The sequence below is a fragment of the Salvelinus fontinalis genome, chromosome 35, assembly GCF_029448725.1.
Source record: "Salvelinus fontinalis isolate EN_2023a chromosome 35, ASM2944872v1, whole genome shotgun sequence".
In the NCBI taxonomy this organism is placed as follows: Eukaryota; Metazoa; Chordata; class Actinopteri; order Salmoniformes; family Salmonidae; genus Salvelinus; species Salvelinus fontinalis.
The window spans coordinates 28,473,792-28,500,096 of record NC_074699.1 but is presented as its reverse complement, the minus strand read 5'-3'; the positions used below and the strand labels follow the sequence as shown (position 1 = coordinate 28,500,096).

General features: G+C 42.4%; 2 protein-coding genes across 5 annotated transcripts in view; one reads left to right on the top strand and one right to left on the bottom strand.

The window, feature by feature from the left end:
- LOC129834675 (transcription initiation factor TFIID subunit 4-like) overlaps window positions 1-16,220 on the bottom strand; it is an 89,876-nt gene extending 73,656 nt beyond the window's left edge. For all 3 annotated transcript variants that reach the window (XR_008756290.1, XM_055899880.1, XM_055899881.1), the window contains exons 1-2: window positions 14,870-16,220; window positions 8,150-8,310 (exon numbers count right to left, since the gene is read on the bottom strand). Coding sequence is in view for 2 of the 3 variants with exons in the window: in XM_055899880.1 (XP_055755855.1) it covers window positions 8,150-8,310; window positions 14,870-16,199 (1,491 nt within the window). In the remaining variant the exon portion in view is untranslated. The remainder of the gene's footprint in view (window positions 1-8,149; window positions 8,311-14,869) is intronic.
- Window positions 16,221-19,096: 2,876 nt separating this feature from the next.
- LOC129834674 (protein LSM14 homolog A-like) lies at window positions 19,097-26,305 on the top strand. Of its 2 annotated transcripts, none has more exons than XM_055899879.1 (9): window positions 19,097-19,422; window positions 19,890-20,053; window positions 20,165-20,312; window positions 21,631-21,810; window positions 22,032-22,106; window positions 22,304-22,483; window positions 22,668-22,839; window positions 22,983-23,262; window positions 23,488-26,305. In XM_055899879.1, exons 1-9 carry the CDS (start codon window positions 19,302-19,304, stop codon window positions 23,506-23,508), a joined length of 1,341 nt encoding a protein of 446 aa, XP_055755854.1. In that variant the 5' UTR covers window positions 19,097-19,301; the 3' UTR covers window positions 23,509-26,305. The 2 variants fall into 2 exon arrangements, with proteins under 2 accessions (XP_055755854.1, XP_055755853.1); XM_055899878.1 differs by having other exon boundaries at window positions 23,485-26,305.

Genomic DNA, 26,305 nt, shown 5'->3' with positions numbered 1-26,305 from the left:
TCAGTGTCCTTTGCTTGCTAATGTGCAAACTTGTTTTTTTGCCATATCGGTATGAAATATCTGTTATTGTTTCAGCCAAGAATCAATCCTATATTGGTACATCCCTACAATTTATAATGACTCATCACTGCACAGTCCTTTACTAGACAATCCAGATTATTGTACCCACTGTCAAGACAGAAGCCTCTCTTCACAGCACCAGGGCAGACAGTGAGAGGGAGGCTGGGCACTAACTAACCCAGTACCATGCTGGTGGGAGGGCTGTGGCTGGGCACTAAGTAACACAGTACCATGCTGGTAGGAGGGCTGGGCACTAAGTAACACATTACCATGCTGGTAGGAGGGCTGTGGCTGGGCACTAAGTAACACAGTACCATGCTGGTAGGAGGGCTGGGCACTAAGTATCACAGTACCATGCTGGTAGGAGGGCTGGGCACTAAGTATCACAGTACCATGCTGGTAGGAGGGCTGGGCACTAAGTAACACAGTACCATGCTGGTAGGAGGGCTGGGCACTAAGTAACACAGTACCATGCTGGTAGGAGGGCTGGGCACTAAGTAACACAGTACCATGCTGGTAGGAGGGCTGGGCACTAAGTAACACAGTACCATGCTGGTAGGAGGGCTGGGGCTGGGCACTAAGTATCACAGTACCATGCTGGTAGGAGGGCTGGGCACTAAGTATCACAGTACCATGCTGGTAGGAGGGCTGGGCACTAAGTATCACAGTACCATGCTGGTAGGAGGGCTGGGGCTGGGCACTAAGTATCACAGTACCATGCTGGTGGGAGGGCTGGGAACTAAGTATCACAGTACCATGCTGGTAGGAGGGCTGGGCACTAAGTATCACAGTACCATGCTGGTAGGAGGGCTGGGGCTGGGCACTAAGTATCACAGTACCATGTTGGTAGGAGGGCTGGGGCTGGGCACTAAGTAACACAGTACCATGCTGGTAGGAGGGCTGGGCACTAAGTATCACAGTACCATGTTGGTAGGAGGGCTGGGGCTGGGCACTAAGTATCACAGTACCATGCTGGTAGGAGGGCTGGGGCTGGGCACTAAGTAACACAGTACCATGCTGGTAGGAGGGCTGGGCACTAAGTATCACAGTACCATGCTGGTAGGAGGGCTGGGGCTGGGCACTAAGTATCACAGTACCATGCTGGTGGGAGGGCTGGGGCTGGGCACTAAGTAACACAGTACCATGCTGGTAGGAGGGCTGGGCACTAAGTAACACAGTGCCATGCTGGTAGGAGGGCTGGGCACTAAGTATCACAGTACCATGCTGGTAGGAGGGCTGGGCACTAAGTATCACAGTACCATGCTGGTAGGAGGGCTGGGCACTAAGTTACACAGTGCCATGCTGGTAGGAGGGCTGGGCACTAAGTAACACAGTGCCATGCTGGTAGGAGGGCTGGGCACTAAGTATCACAGTACCATGCTGGTAGGAGGGCTGGGCACTAAGTATCACAGTACCATGCTGGTAGGAGGGCTGGGCACTAAGTATCACAGTACCATGCTGGTAGGAGGGCTGGGGCTGGGCACTAAGTATCACAGTACCATGCTGGTGGGAGGGCTGGGGCTGGGCACTAAGTAACACAGTACCATGCTGGTAGGAGGGCTGGGCACTAAGTAACACAGTGCCATGCTGGTAGGAGGGCTGGGCACTAAGTATCACAGTACCATGCTGGTAGGAGGGCTGGGCACTAAGTAACACAGTGCCATGCTGGTAGGAGGGCTGGGCACTAAGTATCACAGTACCATGCTGGTAGGAGGGCTGGGCACTAAGTATCACAGTACCATGCTGGTAGGAGGGCTGGGCACTAAGTAACACATACATACACACACACACACACATACACACGGCCAACCGGGAGAAGGGAGACAGGAAAGGAAAGGGGAGAATGAAGAGGGGAAAGGGGTTAGACGAAGAGGGCCCCTCCCTCCGAGTCTCTCCTTAGCAGAAAGTTTTGAGGGCTCAAAGAATGTGCAGTTAGGGGGGAAGAGAATGGGGCTCACAATGGTGGAAGAGCTGGGGGGTGCATCGCCCCACCAGCCATGCCTTCCTAACACATTCTCATTCACCAGCTAAAGCGTTGTTAGCTTTTTAAATCAATCAGGCAGTTGGATGATGAATGATTTAACACTTTTCGAAGGAAGGAGCTCGGCTCGAAATGCCTTCCGTTTTCCCTCACGGTCACAGGAGAGACAGACAGCCTGACAGAGAGGAGAGGAACACAGGAATAAACACCATTCCCTTTCATATTCCAGCACCTCTTCTTTTCATGTGTTGATGTTTATGTCAATGCTGGCAGCTCACTAATCTGCTATCAGTGACAGTTTTGAACTTTCGATTCACTCTGAGCCTAAATCACTATCACAACCAACTCTGCAATACCTTGTTACAGTGTTTATCTCAGGATGAACCGGTAGGAAGAAGGGTAACAAGTTCAGCAACTCAAAAATAACCGTCTTAATTTCTACGGCTCATGTGAAAGTAATTATATGCCAAGTCTGAGCCTACTGGTACCATAGTGTCTTGAGGTGCTAAGTCCTCCAGTAACAAACACGTACATAGGTTATTACAATGCAATTACCATTTTACTTTGTAATTCTCATATATATAATTTATAATGCTATTATTTTTCAAATTAGTAACAATCCATTGACTTGCAATCACACAGAATTAGAGGCTAAATACAGGTGTAATGACACCCGATGGTAATCAAAGGTAGTGCAATGCTCTTTTGTTCAGCTGAATTATGCAAGTCAAGGAAATGCTGCCCCCAGGTGGAATTTATATGTTATTGTCTGCAGGTACCAGACAGGATATCTCATATCAGCGCGTCAAATTGCCATTCCACAAACCCTTTCTGTTCAAAGTAGACACTTCGACAACAGAGTATACAAAATAAACTTTTGTTAAGCACAGTCAAGTTCAGCAGACACGTCTACTGACAAGTTGTCCAACAAGAGTCGTAAAAAAATATGACAATACAATATGGATTCAATACAATAAGTTTCACAATGAATCAGCGATGACACATTTTTTTATTTATAATTAGTTGCCTGTTTGGCATGTTATTTCGTCATTAATACGTGTCACATATCAGTTTGCAAACAATGTAAAAAATATATATAACAAAATAAAGCTGCATACAAACATGGTCTCTTTTTTCTTTCTTGAGTAAGGCAGTTCCAAAATGCAGGTGTTTCAGCCTAGCTTAGCTTTTTCTGTGGAGGAGCGGCAGCCAGCAGAAAATACAGAGTGCAGGCGTTGGTAATCTTCTCTAGTTGCGCTGTGATTGGCTCAGTGTTTTGTCACTCGTGGGACACAATGTCACCTCAGAAGCTACAGGGTGACCTAGGCAGTTCAAGCCTCCTTGGGTGCTGCCATAGATTTACATGATGAAGTGCCCATCCAAGAAGGCTCAAGGTCATTGGCCACATATAAAAGGACTTCAAATCACGTTACACTATATCTACCATAGCTTTGATTGGACTGATCATGTCAACATCATACTTTAAAAATCTTAGCTAGCAAGCTAGACAAGCAGTCATCTTTATGAATCACGTCGACAATTTACTGGCAAATCTTTTTCAATCATTGTCATATGAAGAGAAATTGAAGCTAAGACGTAGCGGTGATTATCGGCCATTGGACATAAACATTACACAAGTTGGAAATCGCAAATTCAACAATGAGTGGTTTCGAAGGAATCAGTGGCTAACTGCAAGCGTTTAAAAGCAATCACTATTTTACTTCCCCTGCCTGCTATTCGGTGGAGAGGGTGTGTGGTCCAAGTCTGGGTTTAAGGGTCTAATTTCCAAGCTTAAAAGGATAAACATTCACATGCAATACCATGGGCCACAAAAGGTTGAATACATTGGCCATGCTGTCAATCCAGCAGCATGACTTCTACCGCGTTCAAAACAACTGGAAACTGGAAACAAAAAAAATCTCAGCCATCAGTGAGTTCAAGACAACTGGGAACACAGAAAAAACGAGCTCAGAATGGAAAAATATGTTTTACGTCATCCAAAATACGTAATCCAACCAGGAATTCCAAGTCGGGAACTTGGGACTCTTTCTAGAGCTCCGAACTGAAGATCACTGACGTAATGATTCAACCTTGTTTTTTCCGAGTTCCCAGTTGTCTTAACAGCACCATAAATCCAGAGAATGCCAGACTTTGATGACAAAGTTTTATCACAAAATTTGCCCACAAGAAGGACCGTTGTGCCACCTTCCTGTTCAGTGAGCACAGCACAACAATGGTGAGTCCAAAAATGTATTGTATGCTACTGCATGAATTATGTAATATGCCAGGGAGATACAGTGGGGTGAACAAGTATTTGATACACTGCCGATTTTGCAGGTTTTCCTTCCTTTAATCCATGACGGCGTAGTGTGTTACCAATGGTTTTCTTTGAGACTGTGGTCCCAGCTCTCTTCAGGTCATTGACCAGGTCCTGCCGTGTAGTTCTGGGCTGATCCCTCACCTTCCTCATGATCATTGATGCCCCACGAGGTGAGATCTTGCATGGAGACCCAGACCGAGGGTGATTGACCGTCATCTTGAACTTCTTCCATTTTCTAATAATTGCGCCAACAGTTGTTGCCTTCTCACCAAGCTGCTTGCCTATTGTCCTGTAGCCCATCCCAGCCTTGTGCAGGTCTACAATTTTATCCCTGATGTCCTTACACAGCTCTCTGGTCTTGGCCATTGTGGAGAGGTTGGAGTCTGTTTGATTGAGTGTGTGGACAGGTGTCTTTTATACAGGTAACGAGTTCAAACAGGTGCAGTTAATACAGGTAATGAGTGGAGAACAGGAGGGCTTCTTCAAGAAAAACTAACAGGTCTGTGAGAGCCGGAATTCTTACTGGTTGGTAGGTGATCAAATACTTATGTCATGCAATAAAATGCAAATGAATTACTTAAAAATCATACAATGTGATTTTCGGGATTTTTGTTTTAGATTCCATCTCTCACAGTTGAAGTGTACCTATGATAAAACATTACAGACCTCTACATGCTTTGTAAGTAGGAAACCCTGCAAAATCGGCAGTGTATCAAATACTTCTTCTCCCCACTGTATGTACAGTTGAACTCGGAAGTCGACATACACTTAGTTTGGAGTCATTAAAACTTGTTTTGCAACCACTCCACAAATTTCTTGTTAAACAAACTATAGTTTTGGCAAGTCGGTTAGGACATCTACTTCTTGCATGACACAATAAATTTTTCCAACAATTGTTTACAGACAGATTTTTTCGCTTATAATTCACTGTATCACAATTCCAGTGGGTCAGAAGTTAACATACACTAAGTTGACTGTGCCTTTAAACAGCTTGGAAAATTCCAGAAAATGATGTCATGGCTTTAGAAGCTTCTGATAGGCTAATTGACATCATTTGAGTCAATTGGAGGTGTACCTGTGGATGTATTCAAGGCCTACCTTCAAACTCAGTGCCTCTTTGCTTGACATCATGGGAAAATCGAAATAAATCAGCCAAGACCTCAGTGTTGGCTGTGTTCTGTCTCCTAGAGATGAACGTACTTTGATGTAAAAAGTGCAAATCAATATTAGAACAACAGCAAAGGACCTTGTGAAATGCTGGAGGAACCAGGTACAAAAGTATCTATATCCACAGTAAAACGAGTCCTATATCGACATAACCTGAAAGGCCGCTCAGCAAGGAAGAAGCCACTGCTCCAAAACCTGCCATAAAAAAGCCAGGCTGCGGTTTGCAATTGCACATGGGGACAAAGATCGTACTTTTTGGAGAAATGTCCTCTGGTCTGATGAAACAAAAATAGAACTGTTTGGCCAAAATGACCATCGTTATGTTTGGAGGAAAAGGGGGGATGCTTGCAAACCGAAGAACACCATCCCAACCATGAAGCACGGGGGTGGCAGCATCATGTTGTGGGGGTGCTTTGCTGCAGGAGGGACAGGTGCATGATGGCATCATGAGGTAGGAAAATTATGTGGATATATTGAAGCAACATCTCAAGACATCTGTCAGGAAGTTGAAGCTTGGTCGCAAATGGATCTTCCAAATGGACAATGACCCCAAGCTGACTTCCAAAGGTGTGGCAAAATGGCTTAAGGACAACAAAGTCAAGGTATTGGAGTGGCCATCACAAAGCTCTGACCTCAATCCTATAGAAAATTTGTGGGCAGAACTGAAAAAGCGTGTGCGAGCAAGGAGACCTACAAACCTGACTCAGTTACACCAGCTCTATCAGGAGGAATGGGACAAAATTCACCCAACTTATTGTGGGAAGCTTGTGGAAGGCTACCCGAAACGTCTGACCCAAGTTAAACAATTTAAAGGCAATGCTACCAAATACTAATATAGTGTATGCAAACTTCTGACCCACTGGGAAGGTGATGAAATAAATCAAAGCTGAAATAAATCATTCTCTCCACTATTATTCTGACATTTCACATTCTTAAAATAAAGTGGTGATCCTAACTGACCCAAGACAGGGAATTTTTACTAGAATTAAATGTAAAAAATTGTGAAAAAACTGAGTTTAAATGTATTTGGCTAAGGTGTATGTAAACTTCCGACTTCAACTGTATACTGTAGCTAAGAAAGTAATACTAAGTGTGTATGTTGTGTAGTAAGCTGTTAGTAGCCAATGTGCATCACTCTAATACTTTGGTCCCTTTCCCCATCATAACTGGTGGTGCACATGTAGCCTATAGCCTGTTTTAGAGAAATATCCTTGAATAATGTAAGAGATTTCATTGTCTGCTTATATGCCCCCTTTATTTATCCTACGGTTCTGACTTGGTGTAAGAAACTGTAAGAAAGGCCTATGTTCTGAGTTCTGTCACTGTACATTTCAAAAGTGCTGAACAAATAGTTATATTGACTATGTCCGTCTTAGCTCGCGCATTAATGTCTTAATCAAAATTACGGATTGCCTCTTATCCGCTCATCATTCCCTTATGCCATAATTTGTACATCTCAATTTTCAGTAGAAACCACATTTGTTTAAGCAAGTCAGCCATATGAGCTATGTTTTTTAAAAAGGCAGTAAATGAGGCTGAATTAACTGTTTAGCTGCCAGACAAGGTTCCGCTGATAGCCAGGTGTATCAGTGGTAAGGATTCACTCCATGGTGCTGAAAATAAATCTCTGCTGTTGGGACAGCTTTATGTAGGCCCTAACAGTTTGTGGGCACCGTTTGTCACCTTTATAGTGCAATTCATGTATTGTTTAGTGTTGTGTTGTGTAGTGGCTTTGCTGGCATGCAAAAAAATAAAAAATAGTTTGCCCCACCAAGATTGACATGCTAAAATCGCCACTGCAAGTAATAACATTTCCACAGGGGATAATAAGCACATTTCTATGAAATATTTACCAGCTCATTCAATTTTGAAAATAGGAGACCCGGAAGAGTCATTCAAATAAGGTTCTTAAGCCAGAGCTACTGCTCTATCAAAATAATACTATATAATTACACATAAAAACACAATACAAATGTTTGTGTCAAATACAGACCTGTCTGGATAAAAGCTCAATCGGCTAAGACCTGACAAATGTAACATGTCTAAACTGACATAATGTAAGTCAGATAGATTATATTTTGTTCACTAGTTTCAGATCACAGTTTACACTATACGCATACAAATACAATGTTGTTACTACAGCAATTACAGTTACCAGAAGGACATAATGTAAAGTGTTACGACAACCATTCCAATTGTCTCAGAGGCTTCAGTAATGTAAAGTGAGACTACAGAGAGACAGCTGGGTGGCAGGCTATAACCACTTCATCTCTTTTGATATCCTCAGGGAATGTGTCTGCATACATCTGACAGTCAAATTCTTTACAACTATATCTAATGGTAAAACCTAGCTACCTAGAGCAGCCCAGTGTGTAGATTAGTCTTCTATGAAATAGATTACCACTTCAACATCCTATGCAATGCAGGCCTTTCCATCATAAGGAATATCAAATTATGAGTTTCGCAAAAGCCAGAGGAGATATACATTCAGCAACTGTATTTTTCAATGTAATGAACTAAATCCATATTTTTGAATCAATATATCCCTCTGTGTAACTGATTCACTGAACAACTAAGGGCATGTCACACTGTGGTAGTGACAGTGGGGTAGTAACTCTTACCTGTGGGGTAGTTGCTCTGAAGGTGGCCCCTGCAGTGGGGGTGGCAGTTCTGGGGGAGATGTTGTTCTGGGCCTGGGCCTGGGCTTGGGCCTGTGCCTGGGCAAGGGCCTGCTGTGGGACCATCACCAGCTGACCCATCTCAGTGCGCACCAACACCATTCCTAGAGGGCAGACAGAGCAATCACACACAATATACTCAGTCAAAGTCAATACACTGACCTAAAAGGCACCTGGGCTGGCTGTCAATGAAATGCACCTATTTCAGTCACATAGTGACCCTAGAAAGTGACAAGGAGACTAGTGACAAGGAGATAACGTTGGATTTATGAAACAGTAGTCTCAATTCTGATGTTCATTTTGATTTCCTAATGCCATGTTCAATCTGCACATGGGAGCAGTACATTCCATTTACATCAGCATCAAATAGAATGAGAAATGATAGAGATTTTATTACACAGTGTATCTGCTACTGAACATAAATGCCTCAAACAGATTTCCATAAGCCTCCTCTAGATTAACTCAGAGACTCAGAGAAAATGTAACTATATTATACTACACATTTTCTCACTAACACACAAAAGCTACTTTAATCACTGAACATTTTGGGTGGGGCAATGGGTATGCTATAAGAGTAATGTCCAGACACAAGTAGACCCTATGTGACCTAGAATATGTGTAGATCTCTGCAGAGGAACAACTGAAACAACAGCATACCACCCTGCATCTCCCTGCTGGTTTGCCTCTGAAGCTAAGCAGGGTTGGTCCTGGTCAGTCCCTGGATGGTATACCAGATAATGTTGGAGGGCTGATAGGAGGCACTCTTTCCTCTAGTCTAAAAAATTCCCCAGGGCAGTGATTTGGGACATGTCCCTGTGTAGGGTGCAGAATTTTGGATGGGACGTTAAATAGATGTGTTGACTCCCTGGCTGCGTTTACACAGGAAGCTCCATTCTGAAATGCTTTCCACTAATTGGTATTTTGACCAATCACATCAGATCCTTTTACATCAAGTCCTCTAAGGCAAGGTTTCCCAAACTCGGTCCGGGGGCCCCACAGGTGCACATTTTGGGTTTTACCCTAGCACTACACAGCTGATTCAAATAACCAACTCATCATCAAGCTTTGATTATTTGAATCAGCTGTGTAGTGCTAGGGCAAAAAAAACAAACGGGAGGGTTGCCTTTGGGAAACCTTGCTCTGAAGAATAAACGTGTCCAGATCCTCAAAAAGTTATACAGATACACCATTGAGAGCATCTTGACTGGCTGCATCACCACTTGGTACGGCAACTGAAAGGCACCCAACTGCAAGGCGCTACAGAGGGTGGTGAGTAAGGCCCTGTACATCACTGGGGGCGAGCTGCCATCCAGGACCTCTATTCCAGGTGTTGTCAGAGGAAAGCCCAAAAATGTTTCAAAGATTCCAGCCACCCAAGCCATAGACTGTTCTCTCTGCTATTGTACAGCACAGCAAGCGGTACCAATGCACCAAGTCTGGAAACAACAGGACCCTGAACAGCTTCTATTCCCAAACCATAAGTCTGCTAAATAGCTAATCAAATGGATACTCAGACTATCTGCATTGACCCTTTTAGCACTAACTCTCTTGCACTCTACGCACACACACTGGACTCTACCCACACACTCATACATACTGTACCTACACCCCAACACACACATACACTACATAATTACAGCCTGAATTTAAAATACAGTAGATTCAATTTAGATGTTTTGTTACTGGCCTACACACAATACCCTATAATGTCAAAGTGGAATTATGTTTTTCTAAATGTTTACAAATTAATAAAAAATGAAAAGCTGAAATGTCTTGAGTCAATAAGTATTCAACCACTTTGTTACTGGTAAGCCTAAATAAATTCTGGAGTAAAAATGTGCTTAAGAAGTCACATAATAAGTTGCATGGACTCATTCTGTGTTCAATAATAGTGTTTAACATGATTTTTTATGACTACCTCATCTCTGTACCCACACATACAATTATCTATAAGGTCCCTCAGTCGAGAAGTGCATTTCAAACACAGATTCAACCACAAAGACCTGGGAGGTTTTCCAATGCCTTGCAAAGAAGGGCACCTATTGGTAGATGAGTAAAGATTTTTAAAAAGCAGACATGGAATATCCCTTTGAGCATGGTGAAGTTATTAACTACACATTGGATGGTGTTTCAATACACCCAGTCACAAAGATACAGGCGTCCTTCCTAACTGAGTTAATGGAAAGGAAGGAAACTGCTCAGGGATTTCACCATGAGGCCAAAGCAGACGTTAAAACAGTAAAAGTTGAATGGCTGTGATAGCAGAAAACTGAGGATGAATCAACAACATTGTAGTTACTCCACAATACTAACCTAATTGACAGAGTGAAAAGAAGGAAGTCTGTACATCAGAGGAGGCTGGTGGGAGGAGCTAAAAGAGGACGGGCTCATTGTAATGTCTAGAATTGAATAAATGGAACGGAAGCAAACATGTGGTTTCCATTTGTTTGATGTGTTGGATACCGTTTCATCAATTCCATTCCAGTCTTTATGATGAGCCCATCCTCCTTTAGCTCCTCCCAACAGCCACCTCGGATGTACATAATAAAAATATTACAAAACATGCATCCTGTTTGCAACAAGGCACTAAACTAATACTGACAAAAATGTGGCAAAGCAATTCACTTTTTGTCCTGAATACAAAGTACTGTGTTTGGGGCAAATCCAATAGAACACATTACTGAGTACCACTCTCCTTATTTTCAAGCATAGTGGTGTCATGTCATCATCATGTCATGGGTCTGCTTGTAATCATTAAGGACAGAGGAGTTTTTCAGGATAAAAAATAAACGGAAAGGAGATAAGCACAGGGAAAATCCTAGAGGAAAACCTGGTTTAGTCTGTTTTCCATCAGACACTGGAAAATTAATTCACTTTTCACTAAGACAATAACCTAAAACCCAATGCCAAATCTACACTGAAGTTACTTACCAAGAAGACAGTGAATGTTCCCGAGTGACCGAGTTACAGTTTTGACTTAAATCTATTTGAAAGTCTATGGTAAGACCTGAAAATGGTTGTCTAGCAATGATCAACAGCCAATTTGACAGAGCTTGAAGAATTTCGAAAATAATAATGTGCAAATGTTGCACAATCCAGGTGTGGAAAGCTATTAGAGACACATCCAGAAAGTCTCACAGCTGTAATCTCTACCAAAGGTGCTTCTACAAATTATTTCAATTAGATATTTCTGTATTTCATTTTCAATACATTTGCTAAAATTTCTAAAAACATGTATTCACTTTGTCATTATGGGGTATTGTATGTAGATGGGTGCTAAGTTTTTTTTTAATCAGGCTGTAACGCAACAAAATGTAGAATAAGTCAAAGGGTGTGAATAGTTTCTGAAGGCATTGAATAGTCACCTCAACTACCTCGTACCCCTGCACACCGACTCGGTATTGGTACTCCCTGTATATAGTAGCAATGTTATTTTTAATCTTTATTTAAACATTTTATTCACTGTGTATTCATTCCTCGTGTCAGTATTTGTATTTTTATCTTCAACTTTGTTGTTGGAAAAGACCAGTAAGCATTTCACGGTTAGTCTACACCTGTTGTTTACGAAGCATGTGACAAATACAATTTTATTTGACATCAGATATTTTTCAGAGCTGATCTGATAAGTCAACATACAAAAATATCTGAATTAGGCTGCCTGTGTAAATGCCACATCAGTGGTCAGTAAAGATCCCATGGCTCTTATCATAAGAGTAGGGGTGTTAACCCCAGTGTCCTGGCTAAATTCCCAATCTGGCCCTCATACCATCATGGCCACCTAATCATCCCCCCTCCTGTGAAACTATTCCACAGGTTGTTGCCGTAAATGAGAATGTGTTCTCAGTCAACTTACCTGGGAAAATAAGGGTTGAATAACATAACCAAATAGTCTCTTAAACAGCACGTTGCATGTGATCTGTCCCCTTCACTGTTCTGAGCCTGCCTGAACAGCCTCATAAACAGGTGCTTACTCATTCAAACCCCAGAGTTAGAAAAACAGATCAGATGAACTTGCTAAACAACAGGTGAACTTCAACTTGCCACCTTCAACTTATAAACAAGTAACCTCAATTGAATCCTCTGAAAGCAGGCAATCTGAACACTAAGTCCTTTAGACACAACCTCAATCTCAGTCATAAAAGTGAGCCTCAAGTCATCAGAGCATGACTGGCTCATTGTTTTTAAATGCACACAGCATGGATTCATTCAGACTGTTCATTTAGCACTTGCAAATACATGGAGACCTAATCATGCGCCACGCTGAGCACATATGCAGCACTCACAGTGGATTGTCTTCAGGCATGTATTGGTGAGATGAGATGCAATATGGTCTAGCGGTTGAGAAATGCTCATAAACTCATGAATTGCCAGACAGTGATGTGCTCTGGGACAGGAGTTCCCTGCACTCCATGAAACGTCTCTTCTCCATTTAACTGAGGTTTGAATGATTCTGCAAATCAGAATAGATCATACCAGAGGTATGCATATCCCGCTATTTGTTTATTTTAAATGTGTAACTTTGAGGGTATTATAGGACAGTGGCAAGTCTAATCTCCACTCTAGTGGAGATTAGACTTTCCACTGTCCTATAAAAGAGTCATCCAGCTCGGACAAAAATCCAAGCTGGACAAAAATCCATATTGCGATAAATTGCCTGAATTAATGCAATAACAATAATTTAATTATCCTTTAAACTACTAGTTTGATGGTTGTAGCCATCAATTGTCCCATTAACAATCACCCATATTAGCAATCTTATTTCATATTTCTCTAGTATAGGCTACTTATCGTAATGAACAATATCAGCAAAATGCCTGTGAATAGTGATCAGTGCTGTAGGTGTCGATAATGATATATTTTTTTAAGTCCCTATTCTAATTCCTATTCTCTACTGAGTCAAAGTTTTTGAGCAACATGAAAAAATGAGCACTTACAAAATGCATGAGTAGGCCTATCTGTCTGCTGGGCCAACACAGTGATATTGTTCCTTATGGAACTTGAGTGGCTCTTTCACGTGCCTCATGCAGCTCATGGTAACAACTTTGAGAGATGAATACCAATAGAGGAGATCATGTCTTGTGTTTTTTATGTCCTGCCACTTCATTAAACTTGCCCATTGGCAAAATATGTACATGCTTGTGATGTGAGAAAAGTCATTTGATTGGGTGATATCAAGCAGATTTGTGGAACATTCTTAGAACTGGAATGATGCATGCAATTGTGTACTGTGTTCTGTCATATTGTCAATGCTATTGAAATATACTGTATATTATATACAGTATACCAGTAGGCATTTTTGTCACCATACCAACTGAGCAGCGAACATTTTGCTCACATGCAGTCTTGGTTGTGATCTTTGTGTTGTACTGATAATGGGTGTCATGAATCATGTAATAACTTTATTCAATTTCAGATATGTCTTCAACATTATACAGAATTAACCTAAAATCAATACAGATGTAAAGGAGAAGATTTTTAGTTTTTTTTTAACAACCAAATCTCAATTTGTTTAATGTAAATGATGGGTTATTAGCATCCAGGTAACCTTTTTATGATTTCACGTGTTTGAGAAACTTACCCCAAAAAGCAAATAACTTCCTCATCTGTGTTGTGTAGTATGGGGGCCCCCAAAAAAACATGAACAAAGGCTCCAGAAACAACCAAATACATATTTTTTGAAAAATCAAAGCTCTCAGTATAGTGACGCAGCTCTTTAGAAGTTCTACACAATAAATTGTGTCATTCTGAACATTTATTCTGCAATGTTATATTCCCCTTTGCGTGACTCGGGCAGTTTCCCCTATCCAGGTGTTCCATTCTCCATGTAGCCTGCTGCTACAGGTAATTGCCAAGAAAACACCAACATAAAGCATTTTAATAGCACGTTGGAACACCACAAACCACAAAAACAGCTTCAATGTACCTTGGCATAGATTCTACAAGGGCCTGAAACTTCCTGTGTGTAAGCACCCCATGCTTTCAGTATACTTAGTATCCATAATTTACTCAAGTGTTTCCTTTATTTTGGCGGTTACCTGTAAAATGGACGGAGCGGTATCGCTCGTCACAAAAAATATATATATATAATGTTGCGGATAAAGTTCGGAATTGCACATGGCACATATGTAAAACAACTAAAGACCTGCATCATTATACTGACAAAAAAGGACACATTTGTTTTTTGGAGCCTTTGTTCGTGTTTTTCAGGGCCCCTATTCTACACAACTTGGATGAGAAGAGATTTGCTGTTTGGGGCAAGTTTCTAGAAAACATGTGAAATCACACAAAAGGTGTCTGGACCCTTCTATAACATGACATTTAGATCAAAAATAGAGATTTGGTTGTAAAAAAACTACTTCTCATTTAATCTGTACAGAATGTACAGATTTAAATCTGTATTGACAGGTGTTTTATCAAATGAATGCTACTTTGCCCAAAGCACATTCAGAAGCTGCTGCGTCTTTGGGAATCTTCAGGAAGTGAACAGGGAAATGATGAAGAAACACATCACATGTCCAGGTAATGTTTTACATTAAAGTACAAAATTGATGTAATGACAAAGCACAGGGCTCTCAAAAAGACCTGCCCAGTTTCATTGTTTTGATCTGAGCAGATTTCCCCTCTCTCTGATTTGAAGAGAAATTCATCCTCCTAACACCTTACCCGGTGGGATGGTAAACCCAGGTGGCAGTTGAATGGTCGTCTGTTGTTGTTGGGGGGGTCTGACAATCAGCTGGGGGGCAACAATCCTTTGAGCTGCTTGGACTCCCAGTTGAAGCAGAGGCTGTGTAGCTGTGGCCACAGACGGTGACCTTACCATTCCAACCGTTGTAGTGACAGTTTGTCCAACAACATTGACAGCAGGCTTTGCCATGACAAGACTTGCAGTAGAAGTCGCTGCTAGGTTGAAAACAGCAGAGGGAGAGGAAACAGAGCTTATTACGGAATTGACAACACCTAACGGACTGGACATTACTATTTTGGACTGCACGGGAGCGTCCGACTTCGCTTCAGAACCCTCTTTTTTGTGGTTCACTTGCGAAGCTGCTGCAGATGTGATCGGTCCTATCGCGCCTTGTTTAACCAAGGCCGAGACGGTAGTGCCATTTCCATTATGTGCGATGCTCGCTACAATGTGACTTGGTAGTCTTTGCAAAGCAATAGTAGGAGTCCCCTTATCCAGGGGAATCGCTGATTGAGTTGAGGAAATGCTGGAGCTAGATAAAGTGAAATTCGTTGTATTTACACAAGATGTAACGTCAACGGTCCGACTTGAGTATGCTGCACTTGCACTGCTAGACACAGTGCCAACGTGATTAATCAACGCATCAATTCCCGCCGCAGGGGGATTATTCCTTGACGTTGCCGCTCCTCCGGTACCGTTCAAACTCTGTATTCCCGCCGATGCACTCCGTAACGATGCAGTTATGCGTTTTCTTGGATGATCGACACTGTCTGTTGATGTCTGACCTGAAGCCAGAGCGGAACATCGGCTGGTGGTGGTGCTGCTGATGATGCTGCTGCTGCTGTTGACAAGCGGAGAAGTTGCTACACCACCAGATGCAGGTACTGTTGTGATAGATGATGTTCCATGCGATTGCAAACCGCTCTTGGTAGCGTTTACCCCGGTCCCTGAAGTGGTGGAAGCTTCCTCAAAGGACGGAATAGAACTCAGCGAAGAAGATGTAACAGTTTTCTCTGAGCTAATTTCGTTAGAGTTCATCTCCTGGTGCATCCCAGCTTTATGTTGTCCTTGTTGTTGTTGCTGCTGCTGTACTAGTATAGTAACGTTACCCACTTGGGCTGGTAGCGTTTTCCCTAAGTGATGGTTTGCAGTGACTGTAGACCCAGCACCTCTGTTTTCAGACTGAGTATTTGCAGGGTTGCTTCGTCCAACAAGTTGTGACTCCAAAGAGCCCACTAAATCGCTCACAGCTTTTTCATCCACCTCAGAAAATAGCATATCTTCCAGTGGGTCGGAGGTGCCCGCCATCTTTGATCATAGATCGCTGTCTAAAAATTGTAAATTAATGAAATGCGCATGCGTGTTACTAGGCATTGTGGGAATTAATCTGACGTCAAAGCGATAATATTGATGTTTTTTTTCTCATTTCATTGATTAATAAATGTATTACAAAACATAATAGTGTAGTAAGGAAATTGTTTAGCAGGTTACATTTCAGCACGTAATAAATTGGGAGTTCTCACATAAACTCAGAAACCTCACATTTTATTATGGCACTGAAAATAGGCTTTAGTCTGGGCGGTCTTTTTTATTTTTTTATTTCACCTTTATTTAGGTAGGCCAGTTGAGAACAAGTTCTTATTTACAACTGCGACCTGGCCAAGATAAAGCAAAGCAGTGCAACACAAACAACAACACATAGTTACACATGGAATAAACAAGCGTACAGTCAATAACATATGTGTGCAAATGAGGTAAGATTAGGGAGGTAATGCAATAAATAGGCCGTAGAGGCGAAGTAATTACAATTTAGCAATTAACACTGGAGTGATAGGTGTGCAGAAGATGAATGTGCATGTCGAGATACTGGGGTGAAAAGGAGCAAAAAATTATAGTACTATGGGGATGAGGATGTTGGATAGGCTGTACAGGTGCAATGATCTGTGAGCTGCTCTGACAGCTGATGCTTAAAGTTAATGAGGGAGAAATTAGTCTCCAGCTTCAGTGATTCGTTCCAGTCATTGGCAGCAGAGAACTGGAAGGAAGGACGACCAAAGAAGGAATTGGCTTTGGGCGTGACCAGTGAGATATGCCTGCTGGAGCGCGTTCTACGGGTGGGTGTTGTTATCGTGATCAGTGAGCTGAGATAAGGCGGAGCTTTACCTAGCAAAGACTTATAGATGACCTGGAGCCAGTGGGTCTGGCAACCAATATGTAGCGAGGGCCAGCCGACTAGAGCATACAGGCCGCAGTGGTGGGTGGTATAAGGGGCTTTGGTGACAAAACGGATTGCACTGTGATAGACTGCATCCAGTTTGCTGAGTAGAGTATTGGAACCTATTTTGTAAATGACATCGCCAGAAGTCAAGGATCGGTAGGATAGTCAGTTTTACGAGGGTATGTTTGGCAGCATGAGTGAAGGATGCTTTGTTACGAAATAGGAAGCCGATTCTAGATTTAATTTTGGATTGGAGATGCTTAATGTGAGTCTGGAAGGAGAATTTACAGTCTAACTAGACACCTAGGTATTTGTAGTTGTCCACATATTCTAAGTCAGAACCGTCCAGAGTAGTGATGCTGGACGGGCGGGCAGGTGCGGGCAGCGATCGGTTGAAGAGCATGCATTTAGTTTTACTGGCATTTAAGAGCAGTTGGAGGCCACAGAAGGAGAGTTGTATGGCATTGAGGCTCGTCTGGAGGTTAGCTAACACAGTGTCCAAAGAAGGGCCAGAAGTATTTAGAATGGTGTCATCTTTGTAGAGGTGGATCAGAGAATCACTAGCAGCAAGAGCGACATCATTGATGTAGTTTTGGCCCGAGAATTGAGAAAAGAATTGGCCCGAGAATTGAACCCTGTGGCACACCCATAGAGACTGTCAGAGGTCCGGACAACAGGCCCTCCGATTTGACAGATTGAACTCTGTCTGAGAAATAGTTGGTGAACCAGGCGAGGCAGTCATTTAAGGAACCAAGGCTGTTGAGTCTGCCGATAAGAATGTGGTGATTGGCAGTCAAAAGCTTTGGCCAGGTCGATGAATACGGCTGCACAGTATTGTCTTTTATTGATGGCGGTTATGATATCGTTTAGGACCTTGAGCTTGGCTGAGGTGCACCCATGACTAGCTCGGAAACCAGATTGCATAGCGGAGAAGGTACGGTGGAATTCAAAATGGTTGGTGATCTGTTTGTTAACTTGGCTTTTGAAGACCTTAGAAAGGCAGGGTAGGTCTGTAGCAGTTTGGGTCTAGAGTTTGAAGAGGGGGATGACCGCAGCAACTTTCCAATCTTTGGGGATCTCAGACGATACGAAAGAGAGGTTGAACAGGCTAGTAATAGGGCTGCAACAATTTCGGCAGATACTTTTAGAAAGAGAGGGTCCAGATTGTCTAGCCCGGCTGATTTGTAGTGGTCCAGATTTTGCAACTCTTTCAGAACATCAGCTATCTGGATTTGGGTGAAGGAGAAATGGGGGAGGCTTGGGCAAGTTGTTGTGGGGGGTGCAGGGCTGTTGACCGGGGTAGGGTTAGCCAGGTGGAAAGCATGGCCAGCCGTCGAAAAACGCTTATTGAAATTCTCAATTATCGTTGATTTATCGGTGGTGACAGTGTTTCCTAGCCTCGGTGCAGTGGGCAGCTGGGAGGAGGTGCTCTTATTCTCCATGGACTTTACATCAAATATCGAGTAGCATATGGTCCCTAGGACATATTCTATTTGTTGTCAAAGAGATTTTATTTTGACACTTGCCACAGACACGACTGGAATTATTTAGTAGACCAAATAATTTAATGTGTCAATGATCTCTTCCATCAACATGTCAAGGTTTGTTGCTGCGGCTAGCTGTGGCTGAAACTGCTGGAATGACATTTTGCGAGATGAAGAAGATTGCAACTGCACCCTAGTCTTTAATGCAGATTACAGTAAAATAAATTATACATTGTGGAAATTGCTTAATTAAACAAACGTTGTCTTTTTATGTATTTTTGTGCATAAAGGATGGGCGAGAGAGATGGGCAATAAAATATCCAGTGGCAGCAATGAAAAATGTACATAAACTCTAGTTGGCAATCTCAGATCTAGGATCAGTTTCCCTCTCCCAATCCCAGAAAGTATTCAGTAGGGCGAGAAACACAAAACGAATTTTAGACCAGTAATTTTAGAAAGGTAGCATGATCCCGTGAAAACTCGCGATATTTATGGTTTACAGAGACGATTTCCCACCATTCTATGCGGTGAGGCAAGGCATCATATGAAAATGGCCATGTCGTGGTGCTAGCAAGTTGGTGGAAGAACGAACGGGCAATATTCTTTGTTAGAATTGTACAAACAGGACTAAATAAAGTAGCTAGTTACTTGCCATATACTTTTGTAATATATATTTATTTTCCACACTCAAAGAAAAAGGAAGACGGTATGAGTGGAGGGACGCCCTACATCGGGAGTAAAATTAGCCTAATCTCGAAGGCCGAGATTCGTTATGAAGGGATTTTATACACAATTGACACCGAAAATTCGACTGTTGCTCTCGCCAAAGGTAAGTTAAAACGTATACCTTACAAAAAAATAAGTCGATGCATTGAAAACACCTCACTTTTTTACTAGTAATGGGGTGCAGGCATTTAGTCTGTCACTGTCAAATTGTTCATAATGCTAGTTAGCATAGCTAGTAGTTAGCTTAGTCGAATGCTTAATAATGCTTGTAGCAGGCTAGTTTAAGTTAGCAGAGCTAATTTAGCTAGCCCGTTTCACTGCAAATGCCCTGGCCTGTTTCATTCATACTTTGTTGTTGCATTAGTTAGTTGACAGTGTTTTCGTTTCAGCTAACTTGCATGATTAGTTAGCTAACGTTAGCGGTTAATGTGGTGATGGGAAATCAGATCCTGCACGGTGTTTCATTTTGTTATTACTAGACTATACAATGAATAGCGGATTATCTGTCAGACAATCAATGATAGTGACTGTTTTAATCTATCTTTGTCTGGTATTTGTTTATCCAAACAGTCCGCTCCTTTGGCACTGAGGACCGCCCTACTGACAGGCCAATTCCACCACGAGATGAAGTCTTCGAGTACATCATCTTCAGAGGGAGTGATATCAAGGACCTGACTGTTTGCGAGCCACCGAAAGCCACCAGCTCCCTACCTCAGGACCCTGCCATTGTTCAAGTAAGCAGGCCATTGCTCTAGTCAATGATGATTCATTTGTAAATGTATTTTCTTTTTATGTATTTAATAGTTCTGTATGTGGTTGTTTAACATGTTGTTTTACTTCCCCAGTCCTCTATTGGATCCACCAATGCTCCACCCCCATCATTCCAGTCTGTGGGCTCATATGCACCCTTTAGCAGCAGGGCTCCTGTCCCCCCTTACAGCCAGTTTAACCCAATCCCCCTGGTGTCCCAGCAGTTTGGAGTTGTTGGTGGAGGTTGGTACATTCATCTTGTTGATTCGCCATTCTATCATCTCTGAGATGTCTGAAAGGAAGAATGATCTTGAAAGCTCTTGTATTGTCAGTGTGTAATGCAATGCTGTTGGAACTAGTACTTTTTTTCCTTTAGCATATCTGCCTCTCAATATTATACAATTTTATGTGGTATGCTGCTTGTAGTTAACATCAGTGGAGCACTGCACTTCTTGCATTATTATAATCACATCCCTGCCTAGCCTTTGATCACTCAGTTCCAGTACAGTACACAAGTAATTGGATGATGGTGTCTTCTGTATGGGGGAGTTTTGTTAAGAACCCCAACGCTCGGTCTGAACATTAGCACGCATCACTCGCCGTACAGTTTTAGAAGCATAAGGGTCTTATCTTTCATATCAGAGAGAAATTATTAAAGAAAAGGTTACATTTATAGGGTTAGTGCTCCCATATGGCCATATCTCCATGTTACAGCGTGTGTTTACGGAAGACGGAGGAACCACCTGTGCAAATTAGCTATCTAGCATGCTCCAAACACCTGTGTGTAACTGAAGAAGGCTTCCAGAAACGTGTTACTGAAAAATACTGTTGGCTTCAACTGTGATAAAGCTGGTTAAAACAGTATACTGTAACTGTATATTTTGCAGTTGTGAAATTATTTTCAAAGTGAGGGGCTTTATGTTTCTAGAACCGTATCGCAGTTTAGAATATATTCATGTTTAAATTGAGTGTTTGGGGCTCCCGAGTGGCGCAGCGGTCTAAGGCATTGCATGCAGTAGTGCTAGAGGCGTTACTACAGTCCCGGCTTCATATCCCGGACTGTGCCACAACCGGCCGTGGTCAGGAGTCCCATAGGACGGCGCACAATTGGCCCAGCGTCGTCAGGTTAAGGGAGGGTTTGGCCGGTGGGACTTTACTTGGCTCATCGCGCTCTAGCGACTCCTTGTGGCTGGCCAGGTGCCTACGGGCTGACTCCATATGCCAGTTGAACTGTTTCCTCTGACACATTGGTGCGGCTGGCTTCCAGGTTAAGCTGGCAGGTGTTAAGGAGCGCGGTTAAGTGGGTTGGTACACGTTTTGGAGGATGCATGTCTCCACGTTCGTCTCTCCCGAGCCCGTTGGGGAGCTGCAGCGATGAGCCAAGATCGAATAATTAGGGAGTAAAAAAAGGTCAAATACAAACTAAAAATGTTTTGTGTATATGTTGGCTGCTGGAGCCAGTCTTCCTTTGAATATATCATATAAGGTCATTGGACCTTATAGAAGTAATGGTAGGCTCCTTAAGAGTACATCTTGGGCTAACCCCTGCCTTGTCCTCTAGGTCGGACCAGTCCCCAGCTGGACCCTCTGAGGAAGAGCCCTTCCCTGGAGCAGGCAGTGCAGACTTCCCCCACCACTGCCCCTGCACCAGTGGGACAAAGGAACCCAGCTGGCCCACCAGCCAGGCCCATCACTACCCCGGGCAACCAGAAGCCTCCAGACATCCTGGAACAGAGGAGGGGTGAGGCTGGCAGGGGAGGCTGTAGCCAGGCTTGGCCTGAATGTCTACAATACACTGCTGTCACACAGACTAGTCTATATTGCCTGTTTTAAAACAATTGCTTGATCAGCTAGCTCTAAGTGAAGCACCTGGCCATATGGCTTTCTAGTTTAGAATATTGTTGTACTTGACTGATATGCCAAAATAATTGTGAGTTTGGTCCTTTATTTTGTACTGTTTAGGCCCTGAGGTTCAGAAAATACCCAGACCAGATTCTGAGCACGGTGGTGGTGACAACCGGAATAACCGTCAATGTGGTGAGTTGGTTCTCATGAAACTACCAGTGTACTTGTTAACCTGTTAACTCTCGACCTAGCTTCTGTTGTATACTGCCTTACTGGTATTAATGTGTCCATGTTTTTCTGTCAAGATAAGATCTACATGGATTCAAATAAACGATCATCTAAACGCTGCTTTGTTATTATTGTCGGACTCTGGTGTCCTGTCTTCCCAGCTGGTGGTCCTCCCCCTCAGCGCCGTGGTCGTGGAGGTGGTCACCGTGGAAGAGGCCGCTTCAACCCACACAGGGACGGTCCCATGAAATTTGATCAAGACTTTGACTTTGAGACTGCCAACGCTCAGTTCAACAAGGAGGAGATTGAAAAAGAGTTTCAGAACAAACTCAAACTGAAAGGTACTATTTGTAATTATGATAGCATGTTCCATGCAGCAGTTATGTCATGGCCTAGCCTGGGTTCCTACCAGTCTGCCACTGTTGATTTGGAACTTGTCGATATTTTGTGTACTCTTTTTATCCTCTTAGCTTAATCCAAATTTATGAAGAAAATTGTTTACACCCTTTTAATTGTCCAACATAGACGACAAGCCTGATAAACCAGAGAAGGCTTTTAATGGAGATGAGAAGGCAGATTCTGGAGTGGAGACCCAGAACAGTGAATGCAATGCTGAGGAAGAGGAACCTGTAGTGGCCAACGTTTACTACGACAAGACTAAGTCCTTCTTTGACAACATCTCTTCTGATGATACAAGGCATGTACCTTTTGCTCTCTTAACCAATTTTTGTATTTTTATTTATGTGCTTTGTGGTATTGATAGTGTCTCATACTAATGGAAATCCAAAGCATGTCGGTAGGTTAGTCTTTGGCATTAAAGGTCTCATTTTGTATTTACAGGAAAGCAGCTGAGCGATCTGGAGGTTCAGGATTCCCAAGGAGGCAGACTTGGGCTGAGGAGAGGAGGATGAATTCGGAGACCTTTGGCATTCCACTGAGGCACAATCGAGGCCGAGGAGGCTTCAGAGGAAGTCGTGGCGGCATGGGCTTCCGTGGGGGCAGAGGGCGTGCCATGAGCAGAGGTTCCTTTGGACCCCCCCGTGGGGCCCCACCCGGCTTCAGGGGAGGATTCCGAGGGGGCAGCAGAGGTGGCCGGGAGTTCGTTGAATATGAATACAGGGTAAATCATTCCTTACCATTTGGTTTACACCACATTTAAAATTGTTGGTGATTTTATTATTCAAAAGTTAAATGTACATGTGCACACACTTGCAACAAAGGACAAGACAACCCAACATCACACTTATAATGCAAGTAAAGTTCAATATGATGCAAGTCTTTGTCTCCATATTAAAGGCTGGTTATGTGTTCACAAGTCTAAACATGTTTTGCTTTTTTCCAGAAGGATAACAAAGTGGCCGCGTAGTGCACCAGAGAGACGGATCCACCAAGAATTGTAGCCCTTCATGGTCCAGAAATATTTGTCCAAAATAATGAAGACATACTCTGTAAATTTGCCACCAGCACAGGGGTTGACTGCTTGATTTCAACGGGTGTGAATGCAGCCTCTTTAAAAATTTCTTTTTTTCTCTCTGAAAAATACAACAAAGGAATATAATGTGCTTTTGAAAATTTGAGCGTGGTTTGATATTATCCAGTAATCAGAGGGATAAGAACTTGTGTAAATACCGTACTCCAGTGTAATTATTCAGTATTTTTGCATCTATTTGAGTTTCTTACTAAAATTGTATTTGATAATGTTGTGTAAAGATGTATGCAGAAGCCCGCTGATACTGTGAGTACTTTGATCCCTGAAAATAGCTTTATTTTTTGGATATATCCTGTAATGTACCTTAGGAGCACTAAAATGCTACATAGCCGGCCGGGGTCACAGTTTATGTTTTTTATATTCTCCTAGTCTATATCTCAGTAGCCATTTATCCCGTGTTTTGATGTTCTGCTGTACTTTGCCAAGTTTCTTAGTCAGAGAAACGCTTGTTTCGGTGTTCCTGCTAAAAGACTAAAATGTAAATGTTTAAATCATAGGCTCACTTCTTCTTTTTTTGTAGAGATCCTGCCTTCAAATTAAGGTAGTCAGTTCACACCTTTAACATAAGCTATTTATACAAGATCAGAGTAGGTCAGACATCCTGAAAACACTTTGGATTATGGAGCATTTTCAGTAATCGGGATCATTCGTTTTATAATCTTACTGAATATTGAAGGAATGTATTTTCTACTGCATCACGCTGTTATTTCTGCCCCAAAGATATTGTGTGGTTGCTACTTAACTTCTAGTTTTAGAAATGCATATGAAATGAATTGATTCAGAGCTGTTGGGAAGTTTTCTCTACCCCCCCCCCCCCCCCTAATAATGCCCAGTGTATCCCAACATCTGCTAATGCTGGTCGCCAACTACAGGTCATGTTAGAAAGGACTGCAGTCTTTGTGATGGCGTGCGCTGCACATATTTGCTCTGGCATATTTTTGTTAAATGTAGTGTTGGTGACTATTGCTCTTTAGTGTAGTCAAGGGAAGCTTTTCTGCAACAATCATGACTGGACTTGGACCATCAGTCATTAGAAATGTCTGTCTAGCCTTCTCCATCTCCCCAGCGCTTGAATATGAATTGAATTAACGGCCATGTTTTAACTAGCTGCTTAACAAGTGTCTATGGAATTAAGTCATTGTTGACCTCTAAATGTTTGCCCTGCAAGAGAAGATAGCTGGTTCTGACTTAGACTGCTGTGTAAGCAGATTGGTCTTGTCTGCAGTATGGAATGGGACTGGGAGCATTGGGCTACTTATTCTGTTTCAAAACAATTTGCAATTCAACAAGTGTTACTGATGTATGTTAACATTTTTGTAGCAGACTGTCTTTCTTTACCTGATGGTCTATTGGCATGCTTGCCCTTGTATTGTGTTGTATCTAAAACAACAATCTGGTGTGCTCAACTCTAAACCAAAAGATGTTTTTGTTTTTCAGTCCCACTAATGCAACTTCAGTGAAAAATTGTCTCATTCGCCAGCTGTATGGACTGCGTAGTAGCCTGGCACAGAAGTGATTCTCATACAAGCTTGTCCTGAAAAAAGAAATTGAGAACTGCCCATCTATTCGTTGAAGTGACAAAATATGTTGGAGAGTAAGGGCTGTGTAACTTAGGAAAAGTCTTCATATTCAGCCATCAGCGATAATATTCTGCACAGCTAGGTTTGGGTATAGATTTATTTTGTTTAAGTCCAACCACTAAATTTACATGAGGTTGAAGGAAACAAATGAAAAAAAGGGAAGTTACTCCAGGCCTTAAAACCAATCTACTAAGCTTCTGGAAGAATTCCTAGTGATCCAATTCCAGCATTTGTAATAAACCGCATCGGTGCTTTAAGCTTGCTATGTTTGTCCCTTTCCCCATGCTTGGGGAAGTCTATTGAGCACGCTCTATTGTCCAGCGCTAGCAGTTTGGAGGATTATCCATCAAATCACACCTCTTCAAGTGATTCCTCTTCAAGTGATTTATATGGGATATTTTATTTTTACTTATAAGATACAGGGATGTGAACTGGATGTTTAAACCAGCGGAGAATGAGGGTGGATTGTTTCAGATATTCTCACTTTTTGTCAGTATGTTTGGGGGTGCTAGAAGGAGGGTTATGTATTTATCTTTCTCTTAATTGACCTGCGGTATGATGACAATATGTAACATGTACTATTTGAAAACACTACAAAATCAACCTGATCTAGATCATAAAAAAATGTTGGGCAACTAGGCCAATATATCCTATAGTTCATAAATGCAGTTTTACTGAATTGTTGTACAGATTGATAATACAGAGCGATGTATGGCAGCCTTAGCCTTGTAAGAATCACCCTGATCTGTGAGCTCGTGAAATCAGGATGGCTTGTACGAGGCTATGGCAGCCTTGCCTTGTGATTAAACACAAAATAGTGACTCCGAACAAGGATTATACACAGGAGCCTGGGCAGTTGCAATAACCACATCGGTGTAAGGTCCAGAGCTAATTTGAGATTTCAAACAGTGCATATTACCTACATATTGCTGTAATGTTTTGATTACATGAGTTACTCCTACTGACCTCTGGAATAATAAAGCCAGATATTGTTTCTAAATAAAGCAGTTGAACAGCATGGTTTACTTCAAGTGGGCCGCCCTCTGCAGACAAGTTTTTACTCAAGATAAAAAAAATAAACAATTGTTCAATAA

Coding starts and splice junctions, on each gene's coding strand:
- LOC129834674 (XM_055899878.1), top strand. CDS start 19,302: ATGAGTGGAGGGACGCCCTACATCGGGAGTAAAATTAGCCTAATCTCG. Junction 20,313..21,630: donor GTTTGGAGTTGTTGGTGGAG/GTTGGTACATTC, acceptor CTTGTCCTCTAG/GTCGGACCAGTCCCCAGCTG. Junction 22,484..22,667: donor GAACAAACTCAAACTGAAAG/GTACTATTTGTA, acceptor TGTCCAACATAG/ACGACAAGCCTGATAAACCA.